Here is a 17,096-nt window from a genome sequence, read left to right on the forward strand (position 1 = left end):
CTGTCAGAAAACATTTGTAAGTCACATATCTGACAAAGGGTTAGTATCCAGAATACATAAAGAACACTTAAAACTCAACAATAAGAAAACAACCCAGTAAAAAATTGGGCAATAGTTTTGGTGAACCTGTACTTCACCAAACAACTTTCATGGATTGCAGAGAAGCCCATGCAAATAAGCAGAGAAAAATAAGCATGTGATGCCCAACATAATTTATTGTTAGGGAATCAAATGCAAGCAATCCGGAAGGTAAACACTGCAGCTAGCCTGAGGCCACAGTACCATTTGGGGCAAGCAGCTGACCAGCTAGAGATATAACAGTATGTTCTGGGGAATGAGACTGCCACAGTGGGCCTAGGTGATTTGGAAGGCTGTGCAGCTTCCTCATAAGGTACCAGCACAGGCCTACGTCAGTAGCTAAGATGAAAGAACAATCACGAAGCATCCCAGTGCTGGCAAGGACAGTGCCAAGTGCTGGCAGGAATATGCTCTCCAACCCTGCTACTGGGAATGCAGAATGGCACAGCCACTCTGGAAAAGTGTGGTAGCTTCTTACTGTGTTACACTGCCTTAGGACCTGGCAGTCTCACTCCTAGGTGTTTACCCAAGGTAAGTGAAAATTCATGCTCACACAAAACCTGCATGTGACTTAATAGAGTTTTATTCAGTAATTGCCAACACTCAAAATCAGGTGTCCTTCAACTGGTGAATGAATAAACAAATTGTGGTAACATCTTTACAGCAGAATACCACTCAAAAGTCAAAAGGAACAAACTGTTGATTCGCATAACATGGATGAATCTTAAATTCGTTTTGCTTAGTGAAAGAAACCAAACCTAAAAGGCCTCCATACTGTATGATTCTATTTAAAGGATGCTCTAGAAAAAGCACAACCATAAGGAAGAAGAACAAATCAGTGGTTGCCAGGGGTTAAGAGCTGGGGAAAAGGAGTTGATTACAAAGAGAGTGAGAGGCAGTTTGGGGAGTGATGGGACTGTGTTAGATTTGACTGTGCACCTGTCAAAACCCATGGAACTGTGCACCACAAAATTTCACTAAAATCAACAAAGATGTTTGTATGTGTGTTATTGGGGCGAGTGCCCAAATGATAAACTGTGACAGATGAATCAAATGGTATTACAAACTTGTCCCATAATCCAGGGGTCCCCAACCCCTAGGCCACGGATTGGTACCAGTCCATAGCCTGTTAGGAACTGGGCCACAGAGCAGGAGGTGAGCAGAGGGCAGGCAAGCATTACTGCCTGAGCTCTGCCTCCTGTCAGGTCAGCAGCAGCATTAGATTCTCATAGGAGCATGAACCTTATTGTGAACTGTGCATGTGAATAATCTAGGTTGCTCACTCACTCCTTATGAGATTCTAACTAATGCCTGATGATCTGAGGTGGCAGTTTCATCCTGAAACCATCCCCCCTCCCTGCCCCAGTCTGTGGAAAAACTGTCTTCTAAGAAATTGGTCCTTGGTGCCAAAACGGTTAGGGAATGCTGCCATAACCATAGTGAAATGGATGTGGAATTAGCTGACGTATCAGTAACTTTGGAAAACACTGTTTTGACAGGATGCTGTAAGGCTAAAGACAAAACCTCTAGTTAGTGCACTTGTTTCTCATAGGGGCATGGGTTAGCAATCTCAAAACTGTACGTATTCTAGGAAGAAGTGACAAATAAGGGAGGATGGTGCTAGAGTTATCCTGTGGTTCTGGATCGGGGTTGGAGGTGTCAGCATGAACTCAGACTGTTGGTTTTTTCAGAGAGAGAGAAATGTGGGTCTATGCATGTGTGAGTTAGTGTAACACATCTGTTTCCTAAGTCTGTCGACAGAGGGCCTTAGAGCAGTGACACCTGCATCAGTGACCAGAGCCAGCCTGAGAGGGTGGATCCTAAGGGCTCCTCAGGGAAGGGGTTGGTTCCAGGGCTGGGGTAGGGCAAATGAAAGGTGAGTGATGGGAGCCTGTCAGATGTCAGAGGGGTAGATGTCCGTCGAAGGTGCTCCATTGGCCAAAGCTGGAGCAGTTCGAGCCACAGCGTAGACGACAGGAGTAATGGATTCTAACCTAAAAAAGAAAAGAAACAGCCATCCATTGAGGCTGCTATCAATACATAAGTGAATGCATAAGTGAGGGATAAGGAACAGTTCTTCCGTGTAGAATTCCAGTTAATAAATGTGGAAGGAGTAAGGGAAATAGAAAATCGCCATGATAATTGTTATAAGCACAGTCCCTTGACAGATGCAGCAAGGTGAAACCTAACAGGTGAAAGAATTAGGAGAAATAGAATATCTGCCAAGTCTCCCCCCAAATAGCTATTCATTACAAAGGGAACAATACTTTACCGTGGAGAAACCTGGCAGACACTGCCCCAACCAGGAGCTCAAAGGTGGCATCATATTGGCAGCAGGTACCTGTGGTGTGGTGCTGTGTGAATGGCATATCATCTGTGGTGGTTTTCCCTAAGCTGAATCTGGAGAAAACAGCAGACAAACCCATTTTGAAGGACATTCTACAAAATAATTGACCAGTACTCTTCAAGGTGATGAGAGGAGACTACAAACTCTTCTGGCGTGGGGGGCCATGGAAGTGTGTCAGCTAAGCACAGTGTGGATCCTGGACTGGGCCCAGCAGCAGACGGGCCCTGGTGGGTGGCCTGGCGAAACAACAAAGCCTGTGGTTGAGCTGGGAGTACCATGCCAGAGTTCCTCTTCTGATATTGATCCTTGTTCTGTGGCTGTATGAAGGTGTACTACCTTCTAGTAGTCCCCAGTGTCTGTTCCCATATTTGTGTCCATGTGTGCTCAACGTTTGAAGGTGGGTGGAAACTTGGGGATACCGTGTGTCCTGCCTCTGAAACTCTTGTGCAAGTCTAAAATCATCTTTAAAAGTCTTTTTAAGTCATCATTAAGAAAATTAATAGGCAAGCCAGAAACATCACGTAGTCTGACTGTGCTGTCAGTCGTGTCTGGGGCCTGCGTCAGCACAGGGCTCGCGATGGTGGCTTACCTCTTAGCTCCCAAGGAGAGGCAGAGTGGAGAGCCTCCCTGGTGATTGACTTAATAGCTATATGGAGCTTTCTGTGGTGTCTTGATTGGGTATGTGTTACAGGAGGTACACAGGTTAGGACTCCCTGAACTGTACTTAAAAGTCTATTCTGCTGTATATGAATTATGCCTCAGGAGAGAGAAGAGAACCTACGCTCCATTTGGAATTTATCTTGGAGCATGATGTGAGGAACAAATCTGTTTGTGTCTTTGTGCGGTAGCTGTCCAGTTACTGCAGCAGCACTACTAACTGAAAAGCCCCTTCCCTGCTGTGTTGAGATATCTCTTTTCCCCATACTAAATTTCCATGGGCAGTTGGGACTACGGGGTTTTCTTTCTGTCTTCCTGGAGTTCCGTCATCACACTGATACAAATAGAGAGGCTTAATACTGTGTTTTCATGTCAGCTGGGGCTAGAGTCTTCACTATTGTGGTTCTTACTCAGAGTTGTCTGGTTATTTGTGCTTACTGGTTCTTCTCCTTTTATTTTAGATACAGAGAGTCCATGTACAGATTTGTTACATGAAAATATTGCATGAGGCTGGGGTTTGGAGTACAGATCCTGTCACCTAGTTAGCATAGTACCCAGTAGGTAGTTTTTTTAACCCACCCCCACTCCTCTCCCCAAAAATAACCACTTCCCAAACTCTTATGGTAATCATTTTCCTAATCTTTATAATTTTATCACCAAGTGTATATCCCTAGACACTATAGTGTTGTTTTATTCTTAAAATTTGATATGTTTTTAAAGTCTCTTTTAATCTACACGTTTTTTTCTCTATCCCTTTCTTTTCCTTATCTTTTACAATGTTTAAATTTTCTTCTGTTAGCACTTGTAACTGTCTAATTTTTTTTTTTCTAATCAGATACCTAGTGGTTTGTTTTGGTTGATCATTTTCTCTTGAGAGCCAGCTTTTGGATTTACTTCTTAGTTCTATTCTTTTTCTACTTAATAATATCTGCTTTTATTTGTAATAATTCCCCCCTTTCTTTTGGTTCACTTATTCTTTTTCTGGCTTTTTCAGTTATGTGTTTAAATAATTTATTTTTATTATTTAAATTTGTATTGATATAGGTATTTGATGCTATAAAGTTTCCTGTGACAGTTATTTTTTTTCTGAGTCCTATAAATTCTCTATATATTTTCCCAGCCTTTTATAGCTGTATATCTTATATGCAGTATGGTGCTTGATTTTGCTTTGTGAGCCAATCCAGGTGAGCCAAGTCCATTTTTTACATCACAGATAACAGGAAACCACCTTGTATTTTATTTGCTTTTACCCTTTTGGTATTTAAGAGGGCTTTCTTCCTCCCTTTTTTTTTTTTTTCCAGTTTTATCCTAATGCCTTTATAGCAAACACTTAGTTTCTTTGGTTGGCTCCCCACAGTACCTGATACTGCAGTTAGCTGATGGGACACCCCACTCCCAGTTAGCCCCTGCACATCTTCTGCCCACCCCTGCCACTTCTCTGGTGGTTGTTCCTTGTCTGCGTTGTCCGAGCTGGTAACCATGGCATGCTGCACTCCCATCACCGTCATGTGCCAGCAGCTCCACAGATAAATACAGACCACCCTGCAGCCCACCTTTGCATCTGCCTCTAGTCATTTTGGTTTCCGGAGGTTATTCTTTAGTGGATCATCCCTCAGCTCCTGGTCACCGAACTTCCTGTGTTTGTGTGTACTCATAAAAAATATGTGTGACTTTTACCCTTGATGGTCACTATTTACATGTTAAATGTTTGGCTTATATTTTTTCCCTTGAATATCTTAAATATGTTACTGAAGCTGTTCTATTCTGGACCTGTAATCCCTACTACAAAGCCACTCACAAGTCCAGTTTTCATCATTTCTGATTTCACAGACATGCATTCTTAAGGGGGAGGAATTTATAGAACTGGAAGCCATGTGAATATCCTAGTCATGAGGTGGCTGAGATTTAGTCTGTCCAGGTAAGATGGTGCAGGTAGGGAGTGTGGTGGTCCAAGTGGCACACGCAGGAAGTCACAGAATGTGGGAGGCATTGTTTTGTGTACCCTGTGCACAGAGTGTGATGCCCTTTGATAGGTGAGTGGCCTCATCTGGTGGACTTCGTGGCACAGCCCTTCTTCAAGGTTGCTGCATCTGAAGCTCTTTAAGACAGCATTTCCCTTCTGCCGGATTGCACTCTGTGCACAGTGCAGTTGCTTCTCCCTGCGGAGTGAGATGGGCCCACATTGGCTGTGGCTGCACCTGGCCTTGGTGCTCTTGTCGCCCTCTGCTCTGCTGCTCCCTTCATGTAACAAGGGTGTGTTAAGAGTCCGTAAGTGTGTCGTGTTAGATATTTAGGAAGGAAATGCTAATCCTAAAAATAGGTTTCACATCTTTTTTTTAACTTATATAAAATTGACTGGACTTTCTCTTCTGGATTATCTTTTTATAATTAGAGACTAATAATACACTGATACGAAGTAGCTTTATATCAGGAAAATGGATAAATGTAAACATTTGCCTACCAGGAGAAAATAATATGACCTGATTGGAAAATGTACGGATAAAAAGCTAAGTTTAGTAGGTAGCCGTTGATGAACACAGTCTAACTTAAGCCAATTGGGGATTGTTAGAGCAGAGATTGTAGCTCCCTTCCGGGGAGGAGCTGACCAAAATGTAGTCCAGCTCTTGCTTGACAGAAGAGGTACAGCCAAATTGATCCAAAGGAAATGTCAGAGGAGGCCAGGGTGGGAATTATCAACAACTGTGTTTGAGGATTTGTTCCACTTTGTTTTGGTTTTGGTGAAATTACCACATTTTGCATGTTATATTATCTTGGCACTTAGAATCATGGCAACTTGTTGAATTTATGCTGAGATTTTTTCTCCCTAAAGTCTCTTCTGTTTGATAGCATATATATACCTTTCATAATCAATATCAAACTGAAGTAACTTAAAAAGATAGATAATTGTATTCATTTTCTAGGGTTCCATAACCACAAACTCAGTGGCTTAAAACCACAGAAATGTATGTCCTTACAATTCTGGAGGCCAGAAATCCAAAATCAAGGGCTTGGCAGGGTTGCTTCCTACTGGCAACTCAAGGAAGTTGAGTTTATGAGTACGTATTATTTGTTATTATGTGTAGTATAGTACTTTAATAATTATTAAAACTTAAATCATTCACAAATGTTGGTCATTTTTCTTACTGGTAACAAAAGTTTTGTGACATATCTTACAGCAATATAGTTAAGAACTGATGCCCTTGATTAGCAATTTTAAAAACCAGAGGCTTACCTTAGCCTGTCTTACTTTCCTAGACTTATGTGGAAATGATTTGAAGTTGATGGCCCATAACAGCACATTTCTGTAAAGCCTGTGCTTAGAACTCTAGAGTGGTCTGGGAGATGAAGATTAAGACCTTGTTATCCATCTCTTAAGGAAAATACCATCAGAGGAAAATGCAAATCTTATTATAGGTCATCACTAGAATGAGGATTATAATTTATAGAAATTGGGGTTTAATTATGAGAAATAGTTCTGTTCTTGGCTCTCGTTTACTTCTATTTGGAGTTGTTTTGTTGATTCTTCTCTATTCTCTTCTCTTCCTTTTCTTGAATGGAAAGGAACTTGGAAAAGTCATGCCCTGTCCTTGGGCTTGTCAGAGGAAACTTGGAATGTCATTGCCTTTTGGGCACATTTGCAAGCAAGGGGGTGACGTACGCTATGGTGCAGCCTGGGTGTGGGGAGTTAAGGGCTGTTAGCTCCATCATTCAGACATGTTTTAAGTTTATGGAAACTCTGTGTTTCATACAAGTGCGTTTGTGCCCTGTATTTTCCGCTTGTGTTGTTTAACGTCCTATTCTTTGTTTTTAACACTTCCCGCCCCCACCCCATCCCTCCGACATGCACCTCAGACAGCATGAACAAGACAAGCTGCTACTTCCTCTCCTCTCTTGCACACTGTCTCTTTATCTTTAATTACAACAAAATACACATAACATAAAATTGCCATCCTAACCATTTTTAAATGGACAGTTCAGTGGTGTTAAGTACATTCACATTATTGTGCAACCATTACCACCATCCATCTCTAGAACTTTTACATCTTCCCAAACTGAAACCCTGTCCCCATTAAACGCTAACTTTTCATTCTCCAGCACCCCCAGACCTGGTAACTGGCTTTCTATTTTCTGTCTGTATGATTTGACTTTTCTGAGTACCTCATATAAGTCAAATCAGATAGTTATGTGTCCTTTTGTGATGACTGTCTTATCTCAGCATAATGTCCTCAAGTTTCAGCCCTGTTGTAGCATGTGTCAGCATTTCCTTTTACAGACTGAATAATATTCCATATTGTGTATAGTGTACACTACATTTTGTTTATCTGTTCATCCACTGATGGACATGTGGGTTGCTTCCATGTTTAGCTGTTGCAAGTAATACTGCTATGAATGTGGGTATACAAGTATCTCTTTCATTCTCTGCTTTCAGTTCTTTTGAATATATACCCAGAAGTGGGATTGCTGGATCATATGGTAATTCTGTGTTTAATTTTTTGAAGAAACTCCATACTATTTCCTATAGCAGCTATACCATCCTCCATTTCCACCAACATTTCACGAGGGATCCAGTTTCCCCACATCCATGTCCACACTTGTTACTTTTTTTTTTTTAATTTGCCAGTAGCCTCATAATGAGTGTGAGGTAGTATCTCATTGTAGTGTTAATTTGCATTTACCTAACAATTCGTGATATGGAGCATCTTTTCATGGGCTTGTTGGCTGCTGTGTCTCTTCTTTGGAGAAGTGTCTGTTGAAGTTGTTTGACATTTTTTAATCAAGTTGTTGGGCAGGTTCCCTTGTTTTTAAGTCAGAGTAGGTGATGTTTGTCTTGCTTGTGAAACAAAGGTTATAAAAAGAGAACATGTTTGCTATGACATGTAGTTGATTGCTATGTAATGTAGTTGATACATGCAGAATGGAAAGATTTATAAATTAAATACTCCTTTATTAACATTTTAATGTGTCAAATTTAAATTTCAGAAGCATTCATCTTTCTTCTCTACTTGTACATTTTTGTTTACCTGACAGTGTAAAACCCACAACCAAAAAATAATGGCTTTTTCCCTGTTTAAAATACTTTGCAAAAATAGTAGCCTAGTTGTCATTTGTGAGCCCAGGCTTGGTCCTCAAGTCTGACATAGACTCCCCAAGGCCCTAACGCTGAAGTTCTCTGAGCCCTACCACTGCCCAGGCAGGCCCAGGAAGTGTCCCAGCAGTGCCCAAGAAGGTCACCTCCACCTGTGGAATCCACAGTGTGGGTAGCCCCCAGGGAGCCACAGCCATCTAGGCCCAGATTCACAGGAGGATGCAGTTACTGCAAGCATCTGAACCTGGCCCCGCCACCTATGGGCAGAGTTGGTTCCAGCTCAGTGTGTCCATGGGATGTCTTTAGGTTCACCTTGCTTTTCTGTCCCACGCTCACATGTTGGAGCTAAGCTGCATGGAGTGTCCTTCTCCCTGTACGTATGAGATTAGTCAGCAGTCCTCTCTCCTTTCATATTCTGTCTTTATTTCTGTGGCACTATTTCTGGAGAACATTGTATTTGTGCTTTTCCTTTGATATGTTTGTAATTTTCGTTAGAAAAGCCCTTTTAGATTCTAAAGCTTCTACATTCAGTATTTCAATCAATGATAACAAACTGGTGTAAGACTAAATATAAAATACAAACATCAACACATTTCCATAAATTGCTGTTATAATGTCTGCCACAAAAAGTTCAGTTGTTTGTATGTTTTTCAAATGCACTTTGCTTGTCTTGATGATTTACAACTGTTGGCACTGCTGTTTAAGTCTGTTCTGACAGTGAGAAAGAGACTCATTTGGCAAAGTCAGCTGTTTTTTACTAAAAGTGAATACTGGTGGGTGGAAAGGGGCTTGTATACAATTTTCTTGTCAAAGAACAATGACCGTCAAATAAGCAAGTTTAGTTCCTTGGATTTGAGCACCACTCTTGCATGTCTCCACCAACCAGCTTGTCTCCACAGAGCTTCCTTCCTCACTTTACACTGAAAATCTATTATCAGTGTGTGGAAAATAAAAATTTTACACATCTTTAGTTTTGAGGATGTGGATTACTATTTACAGGTTTTTTTTTTTCTGTAAGGAAGAAATTTTTTTAAAAAGTAAAAGATGTTCACATTGTTTAGTTATTGCCTTATGATTTGATTTTCTTGTTTCACGAAGAAGAAAAGCTTTTAATTAAACGTATTTAAATAGTAAAAATATACATGTCACTTCACCTGGTTCCAGTTAAATGTGTTAACAGTGTATTTGGTTGGTGCTTAATAAAAACATGTTCAGTGCAGTAATAATTAACTTCAGTTAAACCCTTAAACATATAGGGAGTAAACAGAAATGTTGAGTGGTTACTCAGCATGGGGTAAGGGATACAGCAGGTCATTGGTCAGTATTGGGTATCATCATATTCTTACCATCTTTTTTTCTAGAGTTTTAATAGTTGTTTTTTAAAAAATCTCTGTTTTAATAAGGCATTTTGATGTTTGAAACTACCTTGGATAAGCGTATCAAGACCCTTGAGAGATTCTAAAACATGTTCAGCACTTTCTGGTACAATATTCTCAAAGAACCAGGATACATCTTATTTCTCAAAATGAAACAAAAATGTATTAGACATTACCCTTGTGATTTCAAGCTCACAATCTGTCGCTTTGAAGTATTTGTATCCTTTTACAGAAGAAAAGCCAAATGAAGATCTCCCTGAAAAAATATTTTAATAGAATATATCTTTATTTCAGTATCTTAAATAGTGAAGATGGAGAAATATTCAATAATGAAGAGCATGAATATGCATCCAAAAAAAGGAAAAAGGACCATTTTAGAAATGACACAAATACTCAAAGTAAGATCATTCTCATTAATTTTATTTTACTTGTTGATTATGTCGAAATGCTAAATTACTCTGACAATGCTGTCTTATGAAATAAAAGGTGATACAAATATGTAAATAACAGCCCAATATCCAGCATTGCCCACAGATTTAGTGATCACACTTTTTACAGCTCAACCATTTCAGTGGGTAAGATGTGCAAAAACAAAATAAGAGATAGCAAAACCCACAAAACAGCCCATGAATCTGAATGCCTGAATTATGGTCATGAATTCAGCTCAATCTTGAGCAGTGAGGCCAAACTGAGAGGTGTCCTGACTTGAGTTTCGAAGTCACTGAAGATTCAGAGCAGGAGACAGACATTCAGAGCTGGAGTTTAGGATGTTAGATGGCAGCAGGGGAAGGCTGGAGGTGGGACCTATCTGTGAGAGGGCGTAGGGCTCTATCATGCAGCGTATCTGTGAGTTACCAAGACACATGTTAATGTATAGTAGGCTCCCTTACCTCAGGGGATAGACCTCCAGTGGATGCCTGAAACTGTGGATACTACCAAACCTTATGGATACTATGGTTTTTTTCTGTATATACACATTTATAATAAAGTTTAATTTATAAATTAGGCGCAGTAAGAGATTAACGAGAATAATAATAAAATGAAACAGTTATAGCAAGATGGCCACCATCACTCCTCTTGCACTTTGGGGCCATTATGAAGTACAGCAAGGGTTCTTTAAACACAAGCACTGTGATATCTCAACAGGTGATCCGATAACCAAGATGGCTACTGAGTGACCAAGGGACGGGTAGTGTAGGACTCGCTTGACAAAGGGAGGATTCGCATCCCAGGCAGGACAGAGCAGGATGGTGTGAGATTTCATGACACCACCCAGAACGGCACACAATTTAAAACTTATGAATGGTTTATTTCTGGAATTTTCCACTTAATGTTTTCAAACCAAAGCTGACTGTGGGTAACTGAAACTGTAGAAGGTGAAACTGTGAATACGGGGGGACTACTTTATGAAGAAGATAGGGTCATATGTTGAATACAGTTAGTATGATTCTTGAAACTTTAAGATTTAACTGAAAGATTTGTTTCTATGGAGTACCATACACAGCAATAGAAGAATAGAACTTTTTATTCGGGTACATAGGAATTTAGTAATGTAATTGCATTTTATAATCATTTATGCCTTCATATGGCTTCAGTCATTAATAATACTAATTTTCTTCTAAGTCACTAGGACTTGGTACTGTCTGAAATCGTTGTTCATATCTTAAACTGATTTAAGAAACAAAGCAATTCTGTTTGCATTCAACCAAGTAAAAGCATTTCTTGTCAATATAGTAAGTCAGATAATTTTGTTAACATGTCCAATTATTTAAATTCCTTTAAAATCTTCATTTTGAAATGACTTGCCAGATTTTAAAACCAAAGTTAATTTTTATTCTAGGTTTTTATCGTGAAAAATGGATCTATGTCCATAAAGAAAGCACAAAAGAAGTAAGTATTCTATTATAAGTAAGAGAGTATCTTGGATTGTTTCTGTTGAATATGGAGTCACATTAAATAAATGTATTAATAAAGTTGCATAAAACACATTTCTTTTGCATTATCAGGTCTGTGGTTCACATTCTGACAGATAATAGCATATGAGGAGCTTTTGAGGCAGTGTGGTTCTCCATTGTGTGTGCTTGCATGTGCATGTGGTATGGGGCTGTGTATTTGTGCACACATTGGTGTGTGTTGTGTGTATGGTGTATGTGTTGTATGTATGGTGTGTATGTATGGTTGTGCATGTATTTGTGCACACACCGGTGTGTGGGATGTATAGTGTGTGGTGGCGTGTGGTATATGTGTGCAGTGTGTGGTTCCTGCCTACCTGTACATATCTGAGTCAACAGCAGGGCTATTTAAACCAAGCATGGACTCCTGCAGTCATACGCATTTTCTCTGTGTTAGCATGAACCCCTGATGCTGATAGGAATGTGTCCTCCCTGTGGCGTATTTTGGAGGGTAGGACATCTGTGAGCCCTCTCATTCCACATAAAGAGTGGCTAACATGAAATTAGTAATTGGGTTGGGTTTGTGCAGAGCCATGTGAACTCTTTCCCTGCCTTTCTTTTACCAAGTTGAGCTAAAGCTTTTCCATGAGCCATAAGACAAACCAGAGAGCTTCAAGCTATTTCCTGTTTCTTTACTAGGATCGGGGAAGTTGAGTTCCTTTTATAGTCCTAGAAACTCTGCATTTGCTTTATTTTGTAACAATTGGGGAAAATAATTTAGGGAATTATTGTCTATCATATGTTATTTCAGGGTAAGTTAAATATTCCAGAAGTGTTTGTAGATGCTCTGAAACTAGTCCAGCTTCCAAGAAACTGAAGGATTAGACTCTGAGAAAGAAAACTTAATCTGTTTGGTTATGGTTAGTGGGTATAGAATGAATCAGATCCTTAATATACACTTGAATACACCATTAGAAGATTATTTGACAGAATCTAACCTAGTTTGTAAAAAACAAAATTTAGTGCTCATGAAAGACCATTAAATATTTCACCTGCTTTGTTGCCATACTGATTACAGAACAGAGGATCCCATCCAAGCTAGCATATGCAGGAAAGGAGGATCTTATTGTGAAGCTGTGGAGATGTTCCCTGGAATCCTAGGAACCAGGACCTAACAAGGCTGAGAGGGACCAGAACTAGGACTGGGTGCTGGTGTCCCTGCACCATGTCATGTCTCCACACCCTCACCTGGTATAGAGCAAGTGCCTGCTGCTTGTCCATGCTGGCTGGTGTCTCACCGCTTCCGAGGTTACATGCTGTGGTTCTAGGTCCAGACATGCTCTTTGTGGTCTGCTCTGTGAATCAGATTTAATTTTCTGTTGTGAGATGGGTGGTGACCTTGGAAAGTGCTTGCTGCACCATCGTGTGGAATATCAGCTGTGATGGATTTCAGATTATAATCTATATCAAAATGAGCGTTTCCTTTCCCCAGAGTTCCCAGGAAAATGTTTTCCACATAGCAGGCACTCAGTCAACATATTTGGATGTTTTAAATGAATGTATTTCGTTGAGTTGTGCACCTGTTAGGGCAATTGGGGTTGACGCACAGAAGCACATGAGCCTCTGAGTGTATCAGCTGTCAGAGACAAAGGTGCTATGACTCCAGCTGCTTTCTCTAGGACATCTCAAGTCACCTGTTTGGAATTTGAGACCAATCATCTCATGTTTTCTATTATTGTTTTCCAGCTTACTTATCTCTACAACTTTGACATGAAAATCTGTAGATTTTAAATATTTCAAATATGGAGGATGAAGATGGAGTTTAAAGTGACTTCCGAAACCTAATGTGCTAATCTATACAAACCAATATAGGATAAGGGTATATCATGGAAGAAAAACATCTAAGAGAATAGCAGCAGTGTTTACAGTACTGAAAATAAATTGTTTCATTTTATTCCTTTGGTTCTTGGACCTGTGGGTCTAATCACCAGTTTTTTTGGTGTTTTGGGTTCTTGGCATCCATGCTCCCAGCCTGAAAGCTGCCCATGGTCACATCCAGCACTTGCCTTCAGCCCTCTCCATCCCAATGCTGGTTTTCAGAGGCACCTTCTTGCTACCGAAGCGCCTCTCCCAGCCCTCATCCTTGTGGTTGAGCATACTTCCAACCTGGGCAGTGCATGCCTGCTCTGGAGAGAAATCCCGTGTTATACTTCAAACTCGGGCAGTGCATGCCTCCCCTGCAGAGAAATCCTGTGTTTCAACTAGATATTTATAACACCCACATCCTTACAATGCAGCTAAGCAGATGATTTATGTATTTTTAGTTGCGTAGCCTGGAATAAATCCAGTTTTTTAATGATCTTAGCTTTAACATCGTCCACACCCCAATTTGTCCCCAACAAAACAAACCAGCAAGATATTTAATAAATATTTGTCTTTGTCATGACTTCAGCAGGTTGTAAAAAATGTCAGTTAACGGTGTCTCAGGTATACATAAATAGTTTAAATTATTAGCATGCTATAATTTTACTATACTCTCATCTAAACCTAAAATCAGTCTTCAAAATAAAAACAGATTGTCCTTTGCCAAAAATTTTTTTAATTGCACAATTAATTGACATTAACTGCCAATTCTTTTTGGCTAATTGACTAATTTTAACTTCTGTGTTGCTCTTCCAGAGGCATGGCTATTGCACCTTGGGAGAAGCCTTTAATCGGTTAGACTTCTCAAGTGCAATTCAAGATATCCGAAGGTTCAATTATGTGGTCAAAGTAAGTGTTCTATTTCAAAAACTACTTTGATGACTCTTTTGAACAACTATATTTTGAAGATTGTAAGTGTACAATGTTTAAGATGCTTTTGGTAGCTTGAAGGTGTGCCTGTTTGCTGCGTATTAATCGAAAAACAGAAGGGAACAAGTTCAGGAGAAAACAGTGAGGTTGGAGGATTTTTCCAGTATTGGTGGCAGAGGCTGCAGAGCCTCAGTGGGAGCAAACATTCATCTGCCCTGTGGCTCTGTGGTTGCTGAGGATGCCACAAGGTGGTCCCTTGGGGGTTGCACCACGTACCTACATAACGTGTCAGTGATAGAACGGTCGTGGGATCTTTACCTGATGATTTCACAAATGTTTTCTGCTTCATGTTTTTCACAAAGAATGAGGCTTGTGTCACAGAGGAAGAAGTAGCTAATAGAAAACAGGAATTTCATACAAAATAGAATTCCATAAAAGCCTTATTGCATTAATGATATCCTTTTGGAAGAAATTTTTATCGTGGGCCACACTCAAAAAGAAAGGATCTTAGCCATATATTCCATTTATTGTTTGCTTTTGTCCAAAGATTAATTACTATGTGGTTTATGTACCTCATTCTATTATGGATAAAATAGAAGCTATAGTTTATGAAGCAATTAATTTTGTGTTTCTAATGGTTCTGTGAGACATTGGAAAAATGTTTCTTTTAATTGCTTTTAGGCATTTAAAAGTGCTACTGGGAGGACAAAAAATTTAGGGAGTTAAATAATTGTAAGCCTTAAATAATGTTATTTGTTATGTTTGGTTCTGAGCAGAATTTCCAGGACTGCTTATGTAACTACTACTTACAACTCCTGTAGTGCTCCATGCTTCACTGAAGCCCAGCCACCACATGCAGGCTGGACTTCCCCGGTGTTTTCTGAGTCCTCCTTTAGATATTTACACACTGGCCAGCAGGGTGTTCTCGATAGGTACCTTTCTTATAGATGATGAAACACAGATTTGACTCAGCCTTGTGGAAATTTTCAGGACTTAAGTAGCCGGGAAAAACATCAGCAGAGAGGTCTGTTTAGCAGTAACTATTTCTCCATGTAGCTCTCTGATAGTTCAGACCATAGTGAGTTGCTTTATAGTAGCAATTCTTGACCATCTGTCTACATAAAATGATTTAATTCTTGATGTGAGTGAGAGAGTAGGATGGAGCACAGGAGGAAGTCATTGGCTCCTGGTGGTTTCTGTGCTGGGTGCCCTGCTCTCTCATCTTTGGTCACTGACTCTGGAGAAGGTGCGAGTATGCTGTGCTTTGTCAGAGGGGGAATCCATAGACCAGGACCAGTATTTTATCAGTTTCAATCACTTGAACGACTGCATAGTTTTTTTTTTGTCTGTGTACCACATACTACTATAATTTTCCGGGTAGCTTTTCTTCAAATTTACTTTTTTAAACAGAAATACCTACTTTAGCCTCATCCTAAACACTAATACCTGTGAAATGGTAAATTTTCTGTCGGTCGTTTGTCTAATACATATAAAATAAATGCATAACTATAAAAATTAAAATGTGCTGTGCACTCATGTACCAACTAAACTTACCTTGCAACCCTCTTGAGAAGGGCTGTGTTTCTCCAAACCACCTCTCAGAGGTGGAGCGAGGGAACTGGTGAGCTTAGGAAGCAAAAGGGCTGCATTGTTGCATGGCTGTCCCGGCACCCTCACAGGTCTGTGCATCTCTGTTGATTGCTGCCTTCCAAGCAGGGCCTTGCTTGGCTCATCTGTGCTCCTGCTCTGTGGGAATCCACCTTCCCTCTCCTGCAGTCGCTCTGGACCTTGCACACTGTTCTTCACAAGTCCAGCAAAGTTACCTCTAAAAAGTGATTTGCTCATGCTTACCTTCTGCTAAAACAAAAACAAGAAGCAGCCTCTGTGACTGTGGTAAAGCCTGAGCCTGTGTCTTGCCTTGGATTGGGCTCCTCCATGTCCCCATCCCAATTCTTGCCCTCACTGGCCCATGCCCAGTGCCCTCTTCTGTTGGCTTTCTTTCAGTGTGTGCTATTTTTTTTTTTTTTTACTTTATCATGTGCATTTTTCATACATAGTGCAGGTATTTGGTATTTTTTTGCTGTTTTAAATGTTTATAGCAACACTTACTACAACAACTGAGAGGATTGTCTTGCAGTTCTACTAAATAATTTGATTTTCCATAATTTAGGCTAAGTTGTCCATAATGTCACTCAGTATTATTAGAATACCTATAAATAAGAAATGTAGAAGCATTTTTTTAAATGCTTGATAAAAGGTTTCCTTTTTTTCTAATGGCATTTAGTAATATCTGCCCTTAAGAATTTGTGTGAAAAACTTAATATGTATCTTTTTTTTTTTTTAGACAGAGTCTCTCACTCTGTTGCCCAGGGTGGAGTGCAGTGGCACGATCTCTGCTCACTGCAGCCTCTGCTTCCTGGGTTCCAGTGATTCTCCTGCCTCAGCCTCCTGAGTAGCTGGGATTACAGGCATGCACCATGATGCCTGGCTAATTCTTTTTTGTATTTTTAGTAGAGATGGGGTTTCGCCATTTTGGCCAGGCTGGTCTTGAACTCCTGACCTCAAGTGATCCACCTGCCTCGGCCTCCCAAAATGCTGAGATTAAAGGTGTGAGCCACCATGCCCAGCCTGTATCTTTCAACTAACATTTTATGTAAAATCATTTTTTCCATCTAAACAGCAATTTTAAACCGAGACTAATCAATAATTACTACATAGTCTTAGGATAAAAGTTAGTAATATAATTTAGTGTTCAATTACAGATTGTTCCAGTTGTCAAAATAAAGATAAGTAGTTTGGAATGGAAGTTTCGTTTTTACTCTAATCTTTGAAGTTGAGTTTGAGCCAGATGTCTTGTTGGAGGCATA

General features: G+C 40.0%; 1 protein-coding gene and 1 long non-coding RNA gene across 9 annotated transcripts in view; one reads left to right on the top strand and one right to left on the bottom strand.

Moving 5' to 3' along the window:
* FBXO25 (F-box protein 25) overlaps positions 1 to 17,096 on the top strand; it is a 64,394-nt gene that overhangs the window by 16,111 nt on the left and 31,187 nt on the right. For 7 of the 8 annotated variants that reach the window (XM_009243494.4, XM_054561135.2, XM_054561139.2 and 4 more), the window contains 3 exons: positions 9,839 to 9,942; positions 11,385 to 11,434; positions 14,116 to 14,208. In XM_009243494.4, coding sequence (XP_009241769.2) covers positions 9,839 to 9,942; positions 11,385 to 11,434; positions 14,116 to 14,208 — 247 coding nt within the window. Of the gene's footprint in view, positions 1 to 9,838; positions 9,943 to 11,384; positions 11,435 to 14,115; positions 14,209 to 17,096 lie in introns of those variants that run through there. The other variant, XM_024251024.3, reaches the window with a different exon arrangement.
* Positions 10,110 to 16,206, bottom strand: LOC134761894 (uncharacterized). The gene is made up of 2 exons (XR_010141038.1): positions 15,784 to 16,206; positions 10,110 to 12,791 (listed from the first exon to the last, which is right to left on the bottom strand). It is a non-coding gene; the product is annotated as an uncharacterized LOC134761894 (long non-coding RNA).

The sequence above is a fragment of the Pongo abelii genome, chromosome 7 (genome assembly GCF_028885655.2).
Source record: "Pongo abelii isolate AG06213 chromosome 7, NHGRI_mPonAbe1-v2.0_pri, whole genome shotgun sequence".
NCBI classification, from domain to species: Eukaryota; Metazoa; Chordata; class Mammalia; order Primates; family Hominidae; genus Pongo; species Pongo abelii.